A 24353-nucleotide genomic window follows, 5' to 3' on the forward strand; every position below is an offset into this window, starting at 1 on the left:
TGAATAGCTAACTGCTGGATGTACCACGTGAACTTGTCTGTGAGACAAAGGTGATGGTGTCTGAGAGGGAATAATGAACCCCTTCACTGACCCCCTTCCCACCCGCCCGCCGTCTATCAGCCGCATGGCGCAAATGGGGTCAGGCAGATGGGTGGGCTCCATTAAGACAGCTTGAAGTATGAATGTGTTTGTTTGTTTTTGAAATTCAGATTGATGGGTCGGACTCGAAACTTAATGTCGGTATTATGCGTAACTGCCGTATAGGGATGAGACCGTCTAAATAATTAGTCTGGTATTGCCTTTGTGATTGTTGGTAAAGTAACGAGTCATATTTGGTAAGTTTAACTTAGTTAGAAAAAGATAGCACACAGCTTTAGCGCACTAAAAAGCGGAAGAACCATGAACTCTTTTGAATTGTTATTAATGCAATTTTAGAAGATTGGATTAGGTGTGCTTTGTTTTTTATCTTTTTGTGCAATACTTGGTGAGGCCAAGACTTGAGTTTGATCTGAGTTGTAAAAAGGTGTGAATTTTTGTTTCACTATTTGTGCTTTTGTGATTGGCCAGCGACCAGTCCACTGTCTGCCCCGTCTCTTGCTCCGAGTTTGAATAGGCTCCAGCAGACACGTGACCCTAATAAGGATAAGTACTATCAAAATGGATGTGCAGAATTGCAAAATGTGTTTAAATAAAGAAAAACAAGTAAGGTTTAAAAAAGTACCCTCATTTGACCTTTCCCAGCAGAAGGTCTGGATGGATACATGGAAAAATAGATACATCAAGAGATGGATAGTTAAAGATTAGTGGGCAATTGAAATATATCCTAAATGTTGATGCTTCTATTATATCCCGTTTGAAACAGCGTCTATTAAGTCGGTGTGCACCTTGCATGTGTGCTGGAGCCGTGCTTTCTGGGTGCCGAGTCGGGTCCAAGCCTCGGATAAGCTCCGCCCCTTTACGAGCATCGGACACCTCCAGCACAACAAAGCATGTGTGGCGCCGCAACATTGTTCCTTATCTGAACGTGCAGAATACGGGATTTTGCATATTTTGACTTCTTCTTTGCTCTTCCCTATTGATGCGCAACCCGCAGTAGGTGAGTCCGAAGGTCCCGATGACGCTCAGGGTTTGATGTTTATTTTGTTTTGCCGCACATTCGGCGCCATTTTCGTATTCGGATCTTTTTTTTAAATAGCCGCCGCACAGTGGTGCGGCACATCGCTCATATCGGCGCTTTATTTGCGGTAAAAGTTCCCCCAAAAATCCGCTATGTGTTTTATTACAATATAGCGTCCAAACGTTTTTTTCTTAACAATTTATCAATGAATAGGGTTTTTTTTCCGAAAAGAAAATAGCATTAGAGGAAAGCACAAATGAAAAGTAATCGTAGTATCTCTTCATGTGAGTTGGATGGGTAAACATGGCTGGGGGCGCACTCGGTTGAAACGCGCATGCAATTTTTGCCGTGCATTTTATTTAATAGCAATTACATTGAATGCAATTCTTTAAGATTTATTAAATTTGAATGAATAATTTCCTAAACGGGAAAAAACACATTTTCTCAATTAAACTATTAACTATTGCTGCGTGATTTGCCGTCCTTTTATTAAACTATTAACTATTGCTGCGTGATTTGCCGTCCTTTTATCTTACATAACGGTGCAGTTGTTCTTCAAAATACCTCTACTATTGAATTCAATTTTCTACTTGACTTGCTTTCACCCCAAGAGGGGAGCTGCGTTAATACCCCACACTCACTTGGCGCATAATATATTGCCTAACACACTTGACCAACAAAGGTGCAATAAGCCTCATGTCTATTGATGATACTGCTGGATAAATATAGACAGATAATCTCTCATGAAGCCGCAAATATCACGTGTGCAGGATGAGGCGGATGCAGCCGAGGGTTCATGTGGTGCACCCGGTAGCAATAGGAAAGAGTGAAGTTAAGATATAACAATGATGGCACTCTATTACCTCGGGGTCATCACTATAGTGCTGAATCAGCAGTGTTGAGAGCATGTAAGTGATGCTTGAGGATGTTTGTGTCTTTGCTGTGTGAGAGTGAGGTTATTGAGGTCCCATAGGAGCTTGCTGCTGTTAATCCTCTTTCGTTATGATGCGTTTGGGCAGTTAGTCCACAACTGTGTTTGTGCTGAATAAACAAACTCCACATGCACGGTCTTTTTGAACGACTGAGGAATTTCCTCGCTTTTTAATAAAATGGATCCACTCTGCACAAGGTTGATGATTACGGTATATGTTTTTTGTTTGACTATATTTAGTGAAATGCATCTGGATTAATTATTTAATGTATGGAAGCCTTTGTCCTCACTTTGTTCGATTGCACACCATTTTTGCAACTTAGCTTGGGCTGAGTCGGTGTTGGAAATGATTTTGGAATCACTTACAGGATGAGCAGACTAAATCAATCAGGCTACTTCATTCGTTTCCCATGATGGTTCATGTTACACCATCAGCAGCTCTTGCCATCTGTGTGTATCGATTCTTTGGATCCATTAACACTGAAATAAACCTCTGTAACTGTGTACTTGACTTAAAAAAGGCATCAGTGTCTTAGAATGACCTTGATATTCACAAGTTTTATTGTCCACTCTTTACAAATTAATGTCGTGTTTACATAGCTAATATAAACTTTTAGCAGAATTCTTCTGATTTTTGTTTTTTTTGGTCACATGAGCGGCGCTCCTTGAAAAACCATGAATCAGCACAGCTGATCGTCTTCACTAGCTCATGTCCATTGCACACCCACACAGACTCAAGCTCCATACCCACACCCAATGAGCTGGCAGCTAGTCCAAGTGCATGGAGGCTCGGGCTAGACCACTTATTGGCCGGCCTGATCTACATTTTGCAATAATCACTTTAATAAAGGCAGTGTAGTTGAAAAAAAAAAAAAATCCAATAATGTCTTATTGTATACCTTAAACATGATGTTGTGATTTAGATGGGCGGATATTGTATTCCAATTTGTCACAAGTACTAGTAACTGTCTGTTCATGCATTGCTGTATCCGAATCTGACCTTAACCTCTGAATATTGACGCCATGTAAACATAGTTAGTGAGATGGCCAGTGGAGGGCAGGTAGTCAGAGATAATCTCACTTGGTAACTTGGCCCCGATTAACTCTAAACTCCTGCTAATTCCTTAAGCCTACTCCTGGTGCTAAGGTAAAATGCTTTCCTTACATTACCTCGACAAGATAATGTATACTCAGGACTTGTATCATCTATTTATGTGTAGATGATTGCAAGAAAGGAACATAAACATTTATTGCTAGGATTATCTGCATGTTGGGGCAAGCATGGATGCATGCGTGTATATTTGGACATGCGTGCCATGTGCTGCAGAATGCCGTGAACATAAATAGATGTGAGCTCGTCAGTAAAGGCTAACTAATGAGTCCAAGCATCTTGAGCACAAACAGCTATTTATATACCATGCCTCCTTCTCCTCTACCTCATTCAAACCTCCTGTCTTTCTTCATCTCACATTTCCACACCAGGTTAGAGCAGCTGTGAAGCATCACTGACATATGTGATTGAATTTAAAATACGTTTTTTTTTTTGCGGCCAATTGAATAAAGTGGCAGGAAATGGCTATCAAATGAGGTCAAGGAAATAAAAGAATAAATAAGTTATGCTGGATGTTTCATTCAACGCAACACATTTCACTCACAGTAGTCGGGGAATTAATTCAACTCACTGGTGCAAGAGGGTGGCCTACTTCATTTATAATTTAACTCATTAGAGAGACTAATTATATAGTATTGAGGGCAGCCCTTTTCTTTACAGTGTATTTATTACATGGGGTCCACTGTGCAAAAAAAAAAAAAAATCCTGCACTTCATATAATGATCTCCATCAGTCAAGTGAGACACTCTGCTCAGCTGGCCTAAAGCTGAGATGTTAGATAGACAACTCAAAATGGAGGAGGTAGCAGGCACAAGCTCAGCTGGTCCATTAAAAGCATGTCTGCTTCCTGACAATCAGAATTGAGATGACAGAGCATTAAAAGACCCAGTAGGCTGTGAGCACTGATGCATAGCTGTGCGTTTGTGTGTGTGGTGACCTAGGGAAAAAGCCTATGGGGGGTCTCTTGGGGGGAAGGGTGGTTAGGATTAGTTATAGAGTGCAGTGTAGTTATTGGTCACTGGACACAAACAATGGGAGGCCGAAAGAGGATTTTAGCGTGTGTATGTTGTGTGTGCACAACCCCCCCCCCCCCCCCTCTTCTCGTGTATTTGCAATGGGGAGGTGCATGCATGGTATAGTGGGACACCCTTTGGGGAGGCCCTGTACATCTGGAAGATCGGCCTGCCTCTCTGTCTGCAAAGCAGCTCCCCTCCCCCCTATGGCAAGGCTGGGGTGGGGGACTTGAACTCATATGGCGGACATTAACACTGCAACATTAGTGACCAATTAGGCAAGACTTAGTTCAGACGAGGTGGATCACTACTGTAGTGATCTTCAGCCAAGAGAGGTTGCATGGTTGCATAATGCTGGTGGTTTATTTGAGCCAGTCAAAGGCTTTAATCGGCATGTAAGACCTTTCTAAATATGTGAGATTTGTCCTCTCCATAACCCCAACAAAGTTGTATTCATGAAGTGGATAAGTATTATGTGGCTTTTTTGGAGGGTTTTTTTTTTTTTTTTTTTCAGTAGCGCAGGGCTTTGTGTGTAGTCAATAAAAATGGTCAAGTTGATGAGGCTTTGATGTGGGAATTTAAATTGTGTATTTTGTATCAAAACATGATATTCAACGCAGTAGGTTATTATTTTGTGTGTTTGACCATCATTAAGTTGTTTTGCACAGGTTGGTATGCAATTTTGGCACGAATGCTAACAGGCACAATGTAGAATGGCGTCTTTGTGCCCGCAAAATTTAATGAGTCCGTAAGGGCGGAGGTTGTGATATTGAACACAGCATCCAACAAGGACAGCTATTGTCCGATTCTGTGCATGTGCGTGCATTGCAGGTTGCATGAGTGTGTATTGTCAATGTTGTCTGTGGCTGAAATTGTTGTTAGTAATTAAATGTGTGAATGCTGTGAAGAGACAAAACAGGCACCATTTATAGTTATGAAACAAAAAGTTATTTTCTATACTTGACAGCTTGTTGTAGAGTTGCAATTTCTTTCATATGTTTGCCAAACAGTATTAAGCATGTTTACGACACACAAGCTTATAGTTCATTGATCCTAATCTTGTTTGTTGTCTTTCAAGTGCTGCAGTGTTGCGCTCTGTCACTCAGTAAAGCGCTGGGACTTGTCCACAATTCTGACTCCTTTCTTCTTCTCCATCCTAGTGGCTACCATGACAACAGAAGCCAGTGCCGTGAGCGAGGCGGACACTGAAGGCAAGCAGAAGGCTAGCGCCGCTGAACCCGAACCTGAGAACAAGCAGAGTCCAGAGGCAGCGGCATCGGAGCCGGAGGGCGAGCAGTCCAGCAAGAAGGGGCAGGCCGCTGAGCCCGCCGCCGATGCGGCTTCCTCCCCCGAAGAGGAGCAGCTGAAACCTCGCACCAGAACTTCTGCCGGCAAAGGCCTCTCTCGTCTCTTTTCCTCTTTCCTTAAGCGCCGCTCGCAGTGCTCGGAAGGAGAAGGCTTTGAGGCAGAGAAAGCCAGCGAGGAAAAGCAAGACAAAGAAGAACAGGCTGGGAAAGCGGAGGAAGAGAAAGAAGAAGAAAAAGTGAAAGCTGAGGAGAAGAATGCTGTCCTAGAGGAGGAACCCGATTCGAAAGAGGTCAAACGGAGCGAAGAGAAACCGCAAAAGGAGGAAAAGAAGACTGAGCCGGAGAAACTTGAGAAGAAAGGTAGCAAGAAGAAAAAGAAAGAAAGCAAGAAGAAAACTGAGGAGAGGGATGCTGAGAAAGTGAAAACCGCAGAGGAGGAGAAAAAGGAAGAGGAGCAAGACGAGAAGAAAGAGGAGGAGAGGATAGAGGAGCCCAAAGAAGAGGCAAAGGTAGAGGACGCTGTGGAAATAGAAGAAGAAAAATTGGAAACAAAAGAAGTTAAGAGGACCGAAGATAAATGCACTGAAACGGAGCCCGAAAAGGAGGAGGAAAAGGTTGATAAAAAGGGAGCCAAGAAAAAGGAGAAGGAGGAGAAGGTGAAGAAAAGGGAAGAAGAAAAAGTGAAGAAAAAAGCAGAGGAGGAAGAAAAGGCAAGGAAGAGGGAGGAGGAGAAGGAGAAGAAGAGAGAGGAGGAGAAGGCAAAGGAGGCAGAAAAAGCCAAGAAGAAGGAGGAGGAAAGGGCCAAAAAGAAGGAGGAGGAGGAAAAAGCAAAGGAGGAGAAAAAAAAGAAAGAGGAGGAAAAATTGAAGGAGGCTAAAAGGAAAGAGGAGGAAAAATTGAAAGAGGCCAAAAAGAAAGAGGAGGAAAAACTCAAGGAGGCCAAAAGGAAGGAGGAAGAGAAATTGAAAGAGGCCAAAAAGAAGGAGGAGGAAAAATTGAAGGAGACAAAAAAGAAAGAAGAAAAATCAAAGGACGCCCAAAAGAAAGAAGACGAGACATCGACGGAGGCCAGAACAAAAGAAGAGGAAACACCGAAGAAGAAAGACGAGGAGAAATTAAAAGAGGGCCAAAAGAAAGAAGAGGAAAAATCGAAAGAGCCCAAAAAGAAAGAAGAGAAGGCAAAGAAAAAGGCAGATGATAAAAAGGAAGAAGACAAAGGGAAGAAAAAGGTGAAAAAGGGAAAAAAAGAAGAAGAAAAGGCTCAAAAAGTCAAAGCACCAATTGCTGCCCCAGAACCGGAACTGAAAACTGAGCCAGAAACTGAACAAGCTCCCGATCAGCACTCAATCAGCAGCGCAGAGATGCAGGTCAGTCCCACAAAGATCAATTCATGATCACCTCACTGAGCTCTAATCTTCCAATCTATCTTCTCTTGCAGCCAGCTCAGGAGGAACCCAAGGAAGAAGCCACAATCAAGGAGGAGCCCGAGAAAGAAGAAGATGCAGAAGTGGACGAGAAAGAAGCAAAGGCAGATGAAGAGCCCAAGGAGGAAAAGCCTGCAAAAGAAAAGAAGACGGAGAAGAAGGGTGACGATGCCAAAGGCTCCAAACGACAGAAAACCATTCAGTGCAAAGTCACGTTGTTGGATGACACTCAGTACGAGTGTGAGCTCGATGTAAGTCGTGGAAACGAGTTACGGGATCTTCGCGAGTGTTTGGCTTTGTCCTTTCTGATTGCATCTTCTCATTTAGAAACACGCTAAAGGACAGGAGCTCATCGTTAAAGTGTGCGAGAACCTCAATCTGCTGGAGAAGGATTACTTCGGCCTTGCTCACTGGGAAACACCAACCTGCAAGGTCGGTATTAAACTTTTTTTTTTATATAGTTTCATTTGCGTGCATATGAGCCAATTCAACAATGTATAAAAATCCAGAAAGGAAAATTACAAGAAAAAAAAAAAATCCGGAAAGGAAAATTACCAAAATAAATGAAATGCTCAAAGTTTCACAGGGTCCTAAACATAGACATAAAAATCAACCCAAAACAAAATTCAAATCTTATTTGATTCGCCGTGAAGAATTTAGAATTAAATCAAATTAATTACAAAACACATTGCGAGCTATTGCCAATACATCTTCCCCCTCATCAGACATGGCTGGAACCCGCCAAGGAAATCCGCAAACAGGTGCCAGGTGCTGTCTACAACTTTACTTTCAACATAAAGTTCTATCCACCTGACCCGGCACAACTTACCGAAGACCTCACAAGGTAAATTTCCTCTTCCTGTTTACTGTAAACCTTTTTGAGACGGCCACCATCACCATCCACCTCAAATGTAGACAATGCGAACGTAATTGATTCTCTTTTCCAGGTACTATTTGTGTCTTCAGCTGAGGAAGGACATCATGAGTGGGGTTCTTCCATGCTCCTTTGTCACCCTGTCCTTGCTGGGATCTTACACAGCACAGTCAGAACTGGGTGAATATGACCCGGAACTCCACGGAGCTGACTATGTTAAAGATCTTAGTCTGGCTCCTGGACAGAGCAAAGAGTTGGAGGAAAAGGTGATGGAGTTGCATCGTACATATAGGTAGGCCTCCAGAAGGAAGGAAGGGATGGATTGTAACAAGAATCGCTCAGGACTGGTTTACGAGATGCGAGTCAGAACCAATCTGCTCTTTGTGTGCAAGGTCAATGAGTCCAGCCCAAGCTGATATGCTGTTCCTGGAAAATGCCAAGAAACTTTCAATGTATGGTGTGGACCTTCATCAAGCCAAGGTAAAATAATATGACATGACTGAAAAGCACATTTTGTAATGTTCAAATTTCTAATTTGTATAATTTTTGTCAAGATTGACTATATTTCAAGAACCAAGTTATCTTCAAGTTTTTCAAATATTTTAATTCTGTTCAGATGTTTCAGATAGCTTCTATTATTTTGTGACAGTGCATGTGGTTCATGAGTAACATCCATCCATCCATCCATCCATCCATCCATCCATCCATCCATCCATCCATCCATCCATCCATCCATCCATCCATCCATCCATCCATCCATCCATCCATCCATCCATCCATCCATCCATCCATCCATCCATCCATCCATCCATCCATCCATCCATCCATTTTCCGAACCGCTTTTCCTCACAAGGGTCGCGCGGGCGTGCTGGAGCCTATCCCAGTCGATTACGTTAATTACAAAATTAAATTGCTGTCACCCTCTCTCTCCTCTCAGTAAATACGCTTTGAACTCCATGAACCCATAGCATTTGAAAGTCTGCCCCCTGGTGGACGTGGGTTTAAAAATTCATTACTTTATAATGGCGTACAGTCACTGTGACCTACATGTTTGGGCTTTTGCAGGATCTCGATGGTGTCGACATTACACTTGGAGTTTGCTCCGGTGGTCTGATGGTTTATAAGGACAAGCTGAGAATCAACCGTTTCCCTTGGCCAAAAGTTCTCAAGATCTCTTACAAACGCAGCAGCTTCTTTATTAAAATCCGGCCGTCTGAGGTAAAAACAAATACACTGTATTTTTTTCCTCTATATTATACTGGTCCAGCTGAATTATTTACTATTTTAATTTAGTCTGGTTTCCCTTTTTGTACTTTTTAAAAAATTTTTTAAAGCTTTTCCCGGCCTAATATTTTAAAGTCTGTCTGACTGCACGGGATTTGAAATGTACTAATGCGACCTTGCTCCGGGGTAAATGTCATGCTTCATGCTGTGTGGCCAACAAATGAGATCAAGCAAATGGAACACTTTTGAACCCTGCCTTAATTGTTTTGTTTTCTTCTCCCACAGCAAGAACAGTACGAAAGCACAATCGGCTTCAAGTTACCAAACTACAAAGCTTCGAAGAAGTTATGGAAAGTTTGCGTTGAACATCACACCTTCTTCAGGTAACAACAGTTTTTTCTTGCCCACTTTCAATGTCATGCCCGACACGTGCCCGTCCGTCCGTCCGTCCGTCCTCTGCGTAATTGGCTAACGGCTGCCTAATCCTTGAAATTGGCTCCACATCCATTTGACCAGCTGCATTGAACTCGTCCTGACCTTAGCATGAACCTTCTTAAGGTCAAAGTTGGCGCTTACCAAGTTACGCAACACTGCCGATTTTGGAATTCCAAATCACGTAGTGCTGTTGGTAAATTCAAATGGAAGAAATGTTTTTTTTTTTTTTTTTTTTTTAAGGGCAACAACAACCGAGCCTTCCTCGTCGCGTCGTTTCCCCGTCCTGGGGTCCAAGTTCAGGTACAGCGGACGCACCCAGGCCCAAACCCGGCAAGCCAGCTCCATGATCGACCGCCCCGCCCCTCGCTTCACACGCTCTGCCAGCAAACGCCTCTCCCGCAATTTAGATGGAGGTACGGACTTTTACGTTACACCATTTCATCATTAAACGCAGGTACGGACAGAAAACTGCTCTTCTTTCGCTCCTTTAGACAAAAGTCTCTGGAGCATCACGGCATCGACCAGGTGTGAGGTTGATGACTGGTCGTCGATGCTCGTTTCTGAAAACCCCTACCCTTCCCTAGAATTTCTAGGTACTTGGAATTGTGTGGCGCTTTGCTCCGCCCCCTTGCATCTATTGCACTTACTAATATCCATAATGTCAGTCCATCGTTCCTTTGCCGTGTTTAAAGAAAGATTCAACCTTGGTTGTCAATGTCAAACCACTTTGTCCTTGCCCTGACATGATCGCAGGGTATCTTTGGTCACTGCTCAATATCGACCCAATTTCAGCTTGCTCAGATGTCACCGCTTGATGTTTGTTTTGCGCTTCGTGCTCATCATCTTAACTTGGCTCTCGTCATATCTGCTTCATTGACCTTTTTGAACCGCCCTTTTGGGTATCTGTACAACATGGCCGACGTTGAGCTTCGTCACTAACCTTTGCTTACTGGACTCACCGAGACCTCGCTTGAAACGCTTTTCATGTAACTTGAAACGTCATCGCATAATGATATCTCTTCACAGCTAAAGGTGAGTCTGAAGGGACGTTTAGTCACTCCTGGAATATTCAGGCGGGCAGTCGGCCGTGGTGGGATCTCTGTTCCGATGCAGAGCTCCGGACGAGAAAAGAAGATGAATGGTCTACCTTGGTGGACCGAGATCCTCCTTTCTCATTTTCTCCATCTTTCGATTTTGTAGAAAGGCCAGGTATGCGCTTTTGGAATGGCTGCTTGCTTCAGGTGTTGTGCGTCCATTGCGTTGTTGCTTATTTGGTGTCAATGATTTTTTTTTTCTTCTCACGTTGTCAGCTAAGCTCAGCTTGGCATCAATGAGTTCTATTGACAGGCTGTCGCAACCAGCACAGGAACGACATCATGATTGGTTCCTCTACTTTGATCCAATCCCCAACCGTTCCTTGTATAAGCATGTCGATAAACCTCAGCGTGAGTCACCGTGTGATTTGGCGACTTTTCTATTTGCATCACATTTGGTGTTCCATCCTTGCTTCTCCTCCATGCAGCCCAGCTCCTGGATGAGGAGACTATGAGTGAGGAAGAAGAGCTGACAGAGGAGGAAGTCATTGAGAGGCTAGAGGAGATGATGATTATGGTGGAGAAGCTAGAAGAGATGGAAGACATAGAGAGGAGGCTGAAAAAAGTTAAAGATTTAGAAGAGCGACTCCAAGAAGTAGAAATCATGTCTGATAAGATCCAAGAAGTGATAGAAGAAGAATTAGGCGAACAAGAAGTCGCCTTACTAAAGGATGAGGAACTACAGAAAGAAAGTAAAGCCATAACACGGACTGTGTTGAAAAATTCCGTGATGACCGTGATGAACCTGAATGAGGGCGACGTGAAGGATGAATTAGAGGAGCAAATCAAAGAGGTGTTTTTAAAAGGCCTTTTGGACGATGACGACGATGCTAAAAATAGCATAGATGGGCATGTGTTTGAATATAGTCTGAGAGAGAAGGTACGTCAGATAGGAGAGGAGTGGAAAGATCTGATGGAGGACAAGGCTTCTTCTCAGGTAGCTTATCAGACAGAGGTCAGGACAAAGACAGTTTCTTTTGAGGATCAGACATCGCAGAGGCTTGATTCGGTGGAACATACACTTCTGAAGATCATTTCAGAAAAGACTGGTGAGACTGGAGTGACGATAGAAATACTGGTGGAAAGAGCTGAGGAGGAAGATACTGAGGACAAAAATGGATCTTCACGAGACAAAGAGAAAGATATTTGGTCCGTGCTTTTTGACCGTCCACCGTACACGCCCGTTATCAAACCGTCAGGTACGGTACGGTTTTCTGGATTCAGCAATTTAAATCTTCTTGCTGCTATCTGAATACAAAAAAAAACACTTGCTGCTTTTTAATTTATGAAATTTTTGCACTGGTGAGTTTCCAAATATTTAATTTTTCTTCCTTCCACCTTGTTCAGTTACATCGGTGAAAGACGTTACGTTGGAGGAGGGTGAGTTTTTCACTTCCAAATTAGTGATTACAGCAGATAAAAAGGTCTTACGAGAAGAACAGCCTCTAGAGGACATTCCATCACCACGGACTATTCTAGAAAGAGAAGATGACTGGTTTGTGTTGCTGGATGCCGTCCGCAGATTTGTAAAAGCAGGTACTGCGACGTTCCCTGCAGAACTCCTTTATTTATTTATTTTTTTTATGCTCACATATTTTGCTCGTATCAGTTACCTTGAAGGAACCAGACCAGACGGAAGCAGAAGGTTTGCTCTCTATGGTTGAAAAGGATGACGAGATTAGGGAGGTGCAAATTGAAGAGGCAGAGATAAGCGAAGAAGCGCCGACGTATCGTCGAGAAATCCAACAACAGTCGGTGAAGGAACGGGACGATGACCGGTTTGTGTTGCTGGATGTTGTTTCCAAAGAAAGCACTTTTGTAGCACCAGGTATTGCTCAAGTCTTTCATCTTGCTTCTCAGCTTTACTAAAGCAAACATCTACGTTGGGCTTTGCTGGCATTTTTCTCTGCAACGTGTTCGAATCTGAGAGTTTGAATCTTCTTGTCGTAGTTGCTGTTGATGTTTCGACTAAAGAAGACGTGACAGTTGATATGAGGTACGAACCCGTTGATGTTGTGGTCATCGAAGAGCCAAAAATAAACGAGGATTTAAGCGTGAATGAAGTCACAAAGATGTCACGAGGTGGAAGAGAAATAGATGACGATTGGTTTTTACTGCTGGACGTTGTCAGCAAAGAACCGCAATTTGTACCGCCAGGTATTGCCGACTTGCTCTTCCTTAATCCAACGGCACCTTCACCGATTTCATATCTTCCTTCTTTTTTTTCTGTCAAGTGACGTGGATTCACACTTACTCTGAAAAAAGAATTTCTGCTGTGATTGAAAAAAGAATGGAGGTTGTAGTCGAAGAGACTTCTAGGAAAATGTATCCCGAGGTGAAAATATTCCCCTCAGTCATCAAAAGAGATGACGACTGGTTTTTACTGCTGGATGTTATTCCGAAAAAAACGACTTTTATACCTCCAGGTGACCACATCTCACTTTTCTCTTTTGTGCTTTTCACACACATCAGTGAACTAAAGCAATCTAATTTTTAAAATAGTTGCCCTACCAATGAAGGCTAAAATCTCTCCAGATGTCGGACCAGTGATTGAAATAAAAGACATAGAAATGAAACCGGTTCCGGTTTCTTTGGACCAGATGAGCCCATCTCAAATCCAACCAGAGAAAGACGATGACTGGTTTGCGGTATTTGATGCCGTTCGGGAACCAGCCGTTGTATTTCTACCAGGTATAAATTTGCCTTCACTGACACCATCTTTTTTTCAACCACGATTGGCTGAGAGAAACTCATTTTTTTTTCTTTTGACTGTCTGCCTGTGCCAGACACCTCTGTTGAAATTACTCCAGCTACAAGGAAGCCCTTTGAGGCTGAGGTGTTAACCACTGTGACTAGAACATGGGACACGGTGATAATTGGTGAGAACAGCAGGTTTGATGAGACACCAAGTTCAGAAACGAGACCGCTTGTACCAACATCAACTCAAAAAGAAGATGATTGGTTTCAACTGTTCCCAAAACAAACCATCCTAGAAAAGACAGTTCCTGTACCATCAGGTATCCATCCTCGTCCGAATATGTCCTCATGAAGAAATTCCAGTCCTACAATTTAATTTGAAATCTGCTTTTCTGTCAGTTGCCATGGTTAAGAATGTCGAAGTTGTGACCGTGGCTAAAGAAATAAAACAAAACGCCAGAGTAGAAGAAACGAGGCCGCTGGTGAAGTTAGTTGAAAGGAAACCTCAACCGCGAGAGTTGGATGATGACTGGTTTGTGTTTTTAAATGCGGTAAAAGTACCAGGTAGGTATGATCACACAAAGCGAGCTTTTATTTTATTTTAGGGTTCAACAGATGGCCTTTCGTAGCGCATCTTGATTTAACTCTTTTCATTCCACAATAGCGGCCGAGCCTATCCGAAAGTATCCTACCGTAGCTCCATCTGAAGCTTTTACAGTTAAAGAAAATAAGTCGCTACCGAGATTTACTGTGGTGGAACAGAAGTGGATGAAAGAGCAGCCACTTCAAACAGGGAGAAAGATGGATGATGATTGGTTTACTCTTCTAGACGTGGCTCCTAAAAAAACAGGTAGATCGCAACTATTCGGCTTTTCCATCGTGTTATTTGTTTGCTAATTGATATTCTATGAAAATTAGTCCCCGAACGGCTCAGATACGTGGCAGCAGTTCCACGGAAGAGAACTTCAGAGAGCAAAACAAGGATTTCTATTGTTGAGCGACCCCAGTTTGAGAAACAGATCCGGCAAGAAAGACGGCCTCTCAAATATACTCATGTCCATGATGATTGGTTTGTTCTACTTGACGTTAGCCGTCGAAAGCCAGGTATTCTCCAACGTCCGTACGTGTGGTTTGGCTTTTTTGCTTATTAACATCAAATCAACATGAAGGTTGACTCAAGGATGCCCGACTGCGAGAGATTTCTAATATCACTTCTCAGTCACATTGAGCTTTGTAGGTCCTTGCTTCCTAACAAAAAAAATATACTGCAGCTTGTCATTTTTTTTTTACTTGGTGGTATTTTGTGTTTGCTGAGGAAGAATTCAAGGTAACGTATATGTGCACTTTCCTTAGAAGCTTGCAATAAAATACAGAGGCAGTGTGTGGTGATTTATTATTATTATATTTTTTTAGATAATCAAATTTTCAATATTAATTTCTAATACAAGCTCCTTTTTTTTTTATTAATTCAGTGCCGACCACACAGAGAAGCACCCGTCCCGTCAGCGCTCCAGTCTTCTCCCAAGCTGCTCTGGCTGAGGCCGGAATTCCAATGGCACCCTTTGACCAGCTGCAGACCTCCACTCCGATCAGGACTGCAATCAAAGAGGAGAGGAACCTCGAGGTCACTTTAGAAGTTGTCGAACCATCAAAAATCGAGGACAAGGTAGCCATTTGATTTTTACAGTTATGATTGTCTGTTTGACAATTTTCTTTTTTTTTTTGTTCAAAAACCTGCCACTTAATATTTGTCAGAAAATGGCTTAAAAATAGACTTTAAAATATTTGACCAATCAGGGGGTTTTCTCTGAACTGTGTCTTTTGCTGCTGTAGTCAGCAGTATGGACTGACCAGAGAAATGACTCCTCACTGACACTTTCCATCAATGGGGACATTCAGGTTAGTGTCAGCCTCCAACCTCGGAGACCACAAGCGCTAGGTAACGTATGCTAACGTGTCTCCCTCTCTCCTCGCAGTCTGAGGTGACGAGCGGAGAATTGGTGCAATTGCGAAAGGTCAGATTCTTAGCCGTGTGCGTCATTTCTCCATTTCCGCTGACAATTTGCTCAGTCCAAAAATAATACTTCCATCTTCATATGCATCCATGTAGCCAGGTCGTATAATATTCAAGGCATTTTATTTGCTAGAACATGAAAAAAAATATTACTTGCAAGCCATGTGGACTAATTGTATTATTGCTTCAGGATCGGACACACATTTGTTATTATTATCCTCATCGCATGCTGTCGCAATCCCTGGAATGCATTTGCATGGATATACTGTGCATGATAAGCCAGATTTACACACGCTTGTTTCTTTATTTCACATCAGACTAGAAAAAAAATGATCATTAGCCAAAGTGCCATAGCCTCAAGCTATGTCACAGCTTCACGTCTTTGTTTTTAATTAACACTTGAGTGAACGTCATAGCGTGCATGTCTGACTTTGTAGGAAACTGACACCCTGACTCCTCCCTTTTTTTGTTCTGTTCATTTTTCACAGAGAAGAGATAAGAAAATTGAGGGTGGCTCAATTTATATGAGACATAGCCTTTTAATGTTGGAGGTTTGTATCCTTCAGTGGAGACGTCACGTCTTGCGTTTTGTTTTCTTGCTCTCTGGTGCACTGGCTGCCGTTTCTTGCGCTTTGTTTTCTTGCTGGCTGCCGTTTCATATCACGCTTGCATGAAAGCTTGATTTTGAACTCGCATCAGCGTTCAGCACGTCTGGTTGGCTTTTTAGAATACTAAACAAATGTGCTTATACGATGTCAACTCCAATCCACTTGTTCCAGGAGTCAAACCCAAGGCCCGGGGGCCCAGATACGGCCCACCACATTGCTTTTTGTGGCCCGCGAAGATAAATTCTGCATCGACACTGTCACTACTAAAATTACAAATTGTCTTCACTTAAAAAAAATAGAGATATTGCTTGCACTTTTTATTACTATTAGTCTTTTTAATAGTCTCTGATTTCAAAACTAGTTATTCATCTAGTTTGTTTTGTAGCCAATGCTTTTGAACAATAATTCCTTTTTATTTATAGAGATTATTATGTAATTAAAGAAAGATATTGTGAAGCTTTAGGGAATCAGGGGAAGTGTTAACCAGCATGCTTTGCTGTGGAATCAGAAGTAGCATCTGTTTGTTATTGTACCTGTTTTGTTATTTAATGCAGATACGGTGTAAATTGTCAGACTTTTGAGTTTTTAGTTAATTTGGAAAATAAAAATAGTGGTGTATGCTCAAAACCTTGTCTACTTGGGCTGAGATTTTGATAAAATCCTCAGGATCCACCTTAGCGCATTGACTCGCCGTGCTTTCGCCATCTCATTTGCTTGAAACGCATGCACTAACTGTTTTTGCAGTTTTACGACTAAAATGAATCTACTAATACGCTTCTAATTCCGCATTTGTGATTAGAAATTGAAAATAAGAATAATTTCATGCTGTCATGTGGCTGTGTATTGCAAGGATTTACATTTGGGGACACTTTACATGAAGTTGCTCTATGCACCATAGAGATCAACTTGATGCTAAATGTTCAGCTGCTTGGTTCGTTTGTGTTGAACATAAAGCTGATGTTCAGCCACTTGTATCATGACTGCAGTTTTTACTTCCATTAATTTGCAGCAGTCGGATTTTTCATAAATTGAACAAACCACAAAACCAATCAATTATGTCAAACGCCCAACCCAAAATACATTTACTGTTTGTCGAAGTGGAATCATTAACTTTGCTTTTTCTTATTGAGTCGTAACGAATCAAACTGATTAATTCCCCCCTATCTTTTTTCTTCCCCAATTTTTCCATCCCTCCACTCTTTCTTCCCTCCATTATTTATTCTGGCTGACCTGTCTGAATCATCTCTCTCCATTCATCCCGCTGCCCATCATCCCTTCACCTTTCCCCTTTTGTAGGAGTTCGACAAGCCTCAGGAGGACCTGCTCAGGCATCACGCCAGTATCAGCGAGCTGAAGAGGAACTTCATGGAATCTCTGCCGGAATCCAGGCCGAGCGAATGGGAGAAGCGTCTGTCCACGCACTCGCCGTTGCGTACTCTGGGTGTCAACGGTCAGCCCGGTGCAGATGGGGTGAGTCCCAAGCACCAAACAACACATCACAAATGGAAAAAAAAAGTCACATAATTAGAAATGCGGCGTATCATCAGATATCTGCTCATAGCTGTCATTGTGTGTGTTTGGGTAGCATCACTCCAATGTGTGCTATTAGTGCAAGTTGGGTGTTTTTTTTTTCAATTTAGTTTTCTATCACTGTTCCATGTGAGCAATTGAGTATTTGATGAGGCTCCTCCGGGTTGCTTTCTTGGTTGTTTGATGGAATCGGACTGCGTGAGCATGTTGAGACCTATTTATGGCGATGGCATGAAAGATGCAGGTCACGCATGTTGTGATGGTGAATGGAGGTCGGACTGTTTGATGAAGGGTCTGCACTTGGAGACTGTCTGATGCGGATGAGGCATCTTTGGCTTTCATGCTTCATCGCACATGCATCAGATATTGCTGACGCGTCGCATGCTGAGAGACGTGACGCATGGCAATGGGAAATGGAAGATCTGCACGTTCTCACACGCCGCAGTTTATTTCCCTTCCTCTCTCTTCATCTTGCTTTTTCTGCTTCTATTTTATTTTGCACTCTTTCTTTCCCACGCCGCTTTTACCCTTCACTCCTTTCTCTGAACTTTGCTTGTTCCTGAAGAGAGAAGGTCTGAATCACAGCTAGATCTTTTTACCCTCAAGCCACCGTCAAAATCAGTAACGAGAATAAATGGTCGTCTCGAATTTCCTTTTGCATAATCTGATTTGAAACATCACACCAATATCGTTTTTCAGATGGATGTGGATACTTTGTAGCGTAACTGCCGTTAACTGCTCGCATAATGGCCGCGCTCGGACGCAAATCTATTTTGATGGTTTTGTAATGAGCTGGAAAATGACATGAAATGTAGCCAGATTAAATTACTGTCAACAAACAATGGAACACACTCAAAAAGAACAATTGAATTGACGCTTCTCTACAGTCGATACTGTAGCGCAAAATGGTAAAAGTGAGGACGACTTTTTGTTTTTTGAAAAATTTGGTGTGATGCGCAAGGAAGCAAGAAAAAAAAAAAGAAATGCACGTTAAAGTGCATGTGCTAGCAATCCCATGCTTGGAATAAACAACAACCAAAATCAATCACTTGCCATGTTGTTACGTAAATTTCAAAATAACAAATTTGGCATTTTTGCAAGTTCAACGGCCATCCAAACTCCTCCCTCTCATCTCTCTCCCCCCCCCTCCCAACCCCCTTCAGTTTGTCACCCGCCTCCCGCGCGGCCCCCTGCTCAACTTCTACTCCAAACGCAGCTGAGGGGCCGTCTGGACTCTGTGGAAGTCCCACACAGGCGTGAGTGTGACCTGCGAGGACAGAACCCAATCACCTTGCCATCTCGCTTTTTCTTCTCCACCTATTTTCTGACATCACCGTAGCATTCCTCATTTCCCATCCTCCGTTGCTCTTGAGACGCCGCCTCTCCTTCTTGGAACAAGACTCTCACCTTTTCCTTAACACGCTAACTATTTCCAAACAGACTGATTTGAACTGGAATCAAATCCAACACTTTCACTTTTTCTTCTCAGGCTTTCCGCTGGACACCTTGTCAAACTGATTTATAGTTTGCATTTTATTTTGCCTCTTCACATTTTTATATTCACACAGTGAAGTAAAGACATTTCTTGAAATTTAGTTCCGGTGTACTCATTAAAATGTCACAGTGTATTATTTCTGTGATGAGAATCCACAAGGCAGCTAAATTGTAATACTCCAACTTTTTTTATATTTAAATATCTTTCACAAGGCAGTATATAGCAACTGCATGAGTACTCGTGCATGACCAAAGAATAAAGACATTCCATTTACACATCACTAATTGTATATTCATGCATATTGTATTTTTCGTGTGCGTTTTTTTTTTTTCATGTATGTGTTGAAATGTAATTGGTAAGCATAAGTTAATAAACATCATGTTAGTGAAAGACAAAGTAAAGAAAAAAAAGATTTGCTACATTTTCCTCAAAAAATTGACTTGTGTAATTTACCATACTTCCTCAAGTAGTGACCTCCACTGGACAGATGTCATGTCTTAATCATTGCGTGCATAATTTTGAACACAAATCACTCCCTTTATGTCCCTTGTTTTCCCTTTTTTTGGAAAAAAAAAAAGCAGGTGATGCCACAAAATATTTGTTATTTCATTTAATGTAATCAGATTGTTAGCAATGGGCGCAGTTAGTTTTATACGCAACATCTTGATCCAACAAAAATAAAAGTGTGATCATCCCAAGTGAACATTAAACAAAAGGTGGTTAAAAAAACAATGACGTTATTCTTGAACCACCAAGACAATTGTGTTGGAAAAAAATTAGCAAGCTGGAGATGAGCAGTAGTTCAGACATTTTGGTGGGAAAGCCTCATCTTCGCTCTGCATAAATAAAAAATAAAAGTAAAAATAAAACCATCAAGCCACTATTTGAGGAAATATGGTATCAAGAAACAGCTTTGATAGTAACAATTATTATGGGTTTTTTGTCCCAATAATAAAATATTTATTTCAACCTGTATTGTTTGGAGTTATATCAGCTTTTAGTCTCTTGGGTTAATTAAATTTTTACTCATAATAAATCCATAATTTGTGCGGCTTTCCACTTTGTACCTGCTATACCGTATGTTGCATTTTAATGTTCTACGTGTTGCCTTAGCATGTGATTTAAGCTCACGGACTTTTGGAAAAGAGGTGTACTACACATCTTTCAAATTTAAATGGATTGGCATTTTTCTTTTTTTTTTCTTTTAGAGCCTGCACATTAGTCCGCTGTGCAGAGGTTCAGAGACCAGGGCAGCACTCAAGGAGAATTTGGGCTTTTCCAACAAGTCCAATCCCATTGTGAGCCTCCATCATAGTGCCGTGGCTCCTGCCAGAGTTGCTTTTGACAAGTCATGTGATCAGGAAGCACTTGTGGTGATTGGCTCATCCATGGTGCCAATGGTAGAGGTGGAGATGATGCAACCGTTTTCCTCCCTCGACCCCGGCAGTAAATTTTTAGATGAGACCCAGAAAGAAGAAAGTTCATGTCCCAGATTTTCGGAACGCTCTGGGAATATAACTGGATCTTCTCCGGCTTCCTGTTTTATGAGCGGTGGTCCACAGGTCATACACAGCTTCCAGGTAGCCTCCTGTCTCCGTCAGGCTCTTTCTCTGTCTCGCTTCAAACTTTTTACTATTTCGTGATGGTTCCTACCTCTGATCCTCCAGAGTTTGTTGCACAGTGGTTCTATCGGGCTCTTCGATATGGTGATGGTGCTTTTCCGCGCTGCTTACAAAACATCTTTCTTTTACCAACTACCATCTTTTGCTTATTTCTGGGAACCTCACTTCCCCTTTTCTGCTTTCCTTTGGTAATGGCTGGTGATGGAAAGGGAATGATTCAAAGAAAGGCTTGTTTCTGGGAATGGCCTGAAAAGGCATGCATGGTGTGAAAGGTTTGCGGTGGGTTGCGAGGTGTCTGGTTAAACAGCCACTCACGGGGCTGTGCTCCCATTTACAGCCGCCTCTGGTGCAGACCCACACAGTCACCATCACAGCTGTCCCCAACTCCTTACCCAGTGGCATCTCCACCACAGAAGTCCCTATCGTCCCAACCAAGACCGTCACCTATGAGTCTGCAAAGGTAGGGGCTCCAGACTCGGCCCTCGCCCGCTTCGCTTCCATCTGTTCTCACTAAGTCACCTATGGGAAAATGCAGCAGCAAAGTGGGAGTAGGTCCGCTAGAAGTATGGCCAAACCACAGATCCCCCATAACCTGGTTCAAGTTCATGAAATGGTGATTCCCACTGGAATACAACAAAAACATGGGCCAATTCCCAATTTGATGGTTTACCGTGGTTTTAAAAGGTCAAGGTGTCTCACCGGTAATGAGATCTTTTCTTTTTTGAGGTAACGTCTAAGCAGGACACAACATGGTAGGTTACTTGTAGAGTTGAGGTACAAAGCCAAAGTTAATGACTTCCAATGAACTTTTTTCCCTTCTTCTCGGTGAGCAGAGAGGGGAGGGGTGAGGAGTCACACATGGAGGAGGGGTAGAGCAAGACGACAGCGACACTGCAAACACTGATTTGCTTCGATTAAAACAACATGATTAACCTTATTCGAGATTTATTTAGTCAATATAATCATTCTTGTACCAATGAGGTAGCATTGGATAATTTACAATTGGCATACATGGTGGTTGTCTATGATCATTTATGTGATTTCTTTTTTTGTTTTCAGGGTGCAGTTGATGGAACAGAAGAGGACAAAGAAAGCACATTGTCCATTTCGCAGACCTCCGAAACCATCAGTGGCACCTCCGTCACTACCACCACTACACACATCTCAAAGGTCAGCTGCTGATTTTTCAATCGGTTCTTCTGCTCTCACATTTTCAAGTATTGAGATATGCGTGATTTTTTTCTTTATTCCCTAACACAGATTGTGAAAAGTGGCTCCTCAGAGACTCGTGTTGAGAAAAGAATCGTCATAACTGCCGACAGTGACGTTGACCAGGATAAGGTACAAAGCGTCTGACATCATTCAAATGACAATGTCATGAAGCAAAACATTAGCAGACTCAATTACATAATTCCAATGTTGTAGTCGATATATATTTGTCTCAAATTTCAGACACCAAATAATAGGAAGTCTTAGAGAGGATTGTACACCTTAAGGGACAGGTGTCAAACTCAAGGCAGGGGGGCCAGATCCGGCCCGCCACATCATTTTATGTGGCCCGCAAAGGCAACTTGTGTGTCAAATCAATGTTTCTTGTTAAAATACTAAAATTGTAAATTGTCTTCCCAATAACAGTCAAATTTCACTTTTTTTTTTTCAAGACCCCACTTTCAAAATAAATGAGAAAATTCTTGAACTTTTTTTATGTTGTCACTACCAGTTAGCTATTTGAATCACCATTTGAACTATTCCATAAATGATTCTAAATGTGGCCTTGATATGTCTCTTATAGGGGAAAGATGGTGGTGCTTCAGCATTGTAACTGAGCAGCATAAGCAGCTACTCCTTTGGCTATCCATCCTTCTCCCCCTTGGTCAGAGTGCAGCACTCAACACACACTGACTGAGCCACTCTCAACGCACGCACACATGTCTCTGAATGTGCACCCGGTAGCAGAATCTGCGTAGATCGTGTTTGTTTTTGTTCTCTTTATGCTTTGAGCTGTTCATAGAATGTTAGAGGAGGGCTGCACCGTGTTGATCAAATCTCACCTGCAAAAGATCTGAAAAGCTTCTCACATCCACTTCCATTGTTTTAAAACTTATTTCTCTTTAATCGTAGCAGATATGTTTGCTTTTAAACACGTTTACTTCCCTTTTTAATCTTTTTTTTGTTTCACATATGCACTGTTTCTGAGTTAATTTCGTCAGTGTTCACTATTCAGGGAACTCTTCCTCTTTCTTGTTGTGTATTCATGCATTACCTTCAGGAGAAACATTTGGATGAAATTATGTAGCTCGCCTTGATTCATACATTAAGATAATTCTGTGCACTAATTGGGACAGTTGTTTGGTTTCGCTCAGGAAAAAGAACCAAAATTTCCTTCTTTTACAACCAGCCGACAACCTGTAGCCTACACGTTCTTGTAAAGTTTGAATTAAAACTCAATCTATTTTGACATATTTCTCTATTTTATAGGTGTAATGCTTTTATAGTGTTTGTACAAATTGAAAAATTTTAAGTTATTCATAGCCCCCCCCCCCACTCATTTAAATTGTGGTGTTGACTAAAGTCAAGGTCTCTTTTGAAGACTTTTCTTCTATGATTCGTTCTTCCTCTGGTCAGTCAGCGTGCTCTTCATCAGCCGCTTTGAATATATTTGGTTGATCCATATTGAAAGCTTTGGTCTGTTTCTCTCAGGTTTAATATACGTACTTTGCAAGACCACACACCTCAATCGGAATGTATGAGGAATGCGCATATATTTATATCTGCCCCTACTTTTAATGTACATGTTCATCCACGTGACATTGAGAGAACCTGTTCTCACGAGAATTTCGAGGGAATGCCTACAAAAATGGAGGGCACTTCAAAAGGCTTCTCTTGGAATCATTTTATAATCATATTTCCCCCTCATCTCCTACCCATTTACATTTTTTGTACGGGGTTCTGGAAAACAGTCAAATTTGAACAAATATTGTGCGTAACTTTTTGTACAATTTTCCAAGTAAACTCTTGCGGGAACACGTTGCGCTCGTTGCTCGACTCAGTAAAGCGCAAGTGGAAGGCGAAGGCAGCTGTCCTGGTAAATGTGGCTTTTTTTTTTTTTGGGTCATAGGAGCACAGGTTTGTTTTTTTTACATGTTCTACTATACAGTAATTTATTTGTAAAGTAGCAACTGTTTTATGTGATTTGATGTACTGTGATGTTACGAGCGAAAAAAGCTACTTCCATTTAGAGATGTCACAAAGTTTATATCAAGAAAGTTTGTAAAGCCTTTTACCACATAGTCCAAGTTGCTTTGCTCTCACTTGCTGTCTAATGTGCTTTTTTGTAGTAGAAGCTGTCAAACGCACCAGTCCCTCTTATTAGACCACGTGTTTCTTTGTCTTGGTCGCATATTTTTGGTAGCTACAACAACAGCAACCTCCCCAGAAAAAAAAAAAAATCTTAGAATTTCACGTGGGAAAAATAGATTTTAGATGGTGAAAAATATTGTTGCTTTGTGATTCTTCTTTGTCTTTTATTAAAAAAAAAAAAAAAAAAAGGAGCATTCTTCTACCTCTGTACACTTTATACCATCATGCAAAGTATGAATTAAATGTTCACCAATGTTGGCTCAATGAAGATTGGGAAAAAGTGTTATAGAGAACATAAGGTTTAGAAATACTGTCTTGAAGAGCAAGATTTCAAAGTGATTTGGTAATTTATGCGCAATGTCTTTGTTCATCATCAAGCTGCCCCAGCCCGCTTTGACGCTATTTGAGGTAAAATCATTCATCCTGTCTCGTTTGTAAATCTAATTCCGGTACAAAGCACAAAGTGTTACGCTTGATGTGGATGTGAGGTCACTGCA

General features: G+C 41.8%; 1 protein-coding gene across 8 annotated transcripts; it reads left to right on the forward strand.

Annotated features, from left to right (window-relative positions):
• Positions 1-857: 857 nt before the first annotated feature.
• LOC133160560 (uncharacterized) lies at positions 858-23990 on the forward strand. 8 transcript variants are annotated; one of them, XM_061288316.1, is made up of 33 exons: positions 858-1096; positions 5333-6846; positions 6918-7154; positions 7231-7335; positions 7629-7747; positions 7851-8069; positions 8170-8257; positions 8843-8995; positions 9287-9384; positions 9677-9849; positions 9928-10029; positions 10463-10645; positions 10747-10881; positions 10959-11729; positions 11878-12066; positions 12140-12358; positions 12481-12687; positions 12765-12956; positions 13033-13221; positions 13317-13547; positions 13627-13791; positions 13892-14077; positions 14146-14331; positions 14700-14893; positions 15061-15126; positions 15204-15242; positions 15730-15792; positions 17146-17319; positions 20083-20454; positions 20834-20956; positions 21556-21666; positions 21757-21837; positions 22289-23990. In XM_061288316.1, the coding sequence occupies exons 2-33, from the start codon at positions 5341-5343 to the stop codon at positions 22316-22318; spliced, it is 6906 nt and encodes a 2301-aa protein (XP_061144300.1). In that variant the 5' UTR covers positions 858-1096; positions 5333-5340; the 3' UTR covers positions 22319-23990. The 8 variants fall into 8 exon arrangements, with proteins under 8 accessions (XP_061144300.1, XP_061144296.1, XP_061144297.1 ...); XM_061288312.1 differs by having other exon boundaries at positions 957-1096; positions 13066-13221; XM_061288313.1 differs by lacking the exon at positions 15730-15792 and having other exon boundaries at positions 957-1096.
• Positions 23991-24353: the final 363 nt, after the last annotated feature.

Source organism: Syngnathus typhle, linkage group LG10 (genome assembly GCF_033458585.1).
Source record: "Syngnathus typhle isolate RoL2023-S1 ecotype Sweden linkage group LG10, RoL_Styp_1.0, whole genome shotgun sequence".
Classification (NCBI taxonomy): domain Eukaryota; kingdom Metazoa; phylum Chordata; class Actinopteri; order Syngnathiformes; family Syngnathidae; genus Syngnathus; species Syngnathus typhle.

What these genes read in the sequence shown, in the direction of transcription:
- LOC133160560 (XM_061288316.1), top strand. Translation starts at nt 5,341, where the DNA reads ATGACAACAGAAGCCAGTGCCGTGAGCGAGGCGGACACTGAAGGCAAG. An exon ending in TGGACCTTCATCAAGCCAAG is followed by an intron (nt 8,258 to 8,842) that starts GTAAAATAATAT and finishes GGGCTTTTGCAG; the next exon opens with GATCTCGATGGTGTCGACAT. An exon ending in AAATGCGGTAAAAGTACCAG is followed by an intron (nt 13,792 to 13,891) that starts GTAGGTATGATC and finishes ATTCCACAATAG; the next exon opens with CGGCCGAGCCTATCCGAAAG.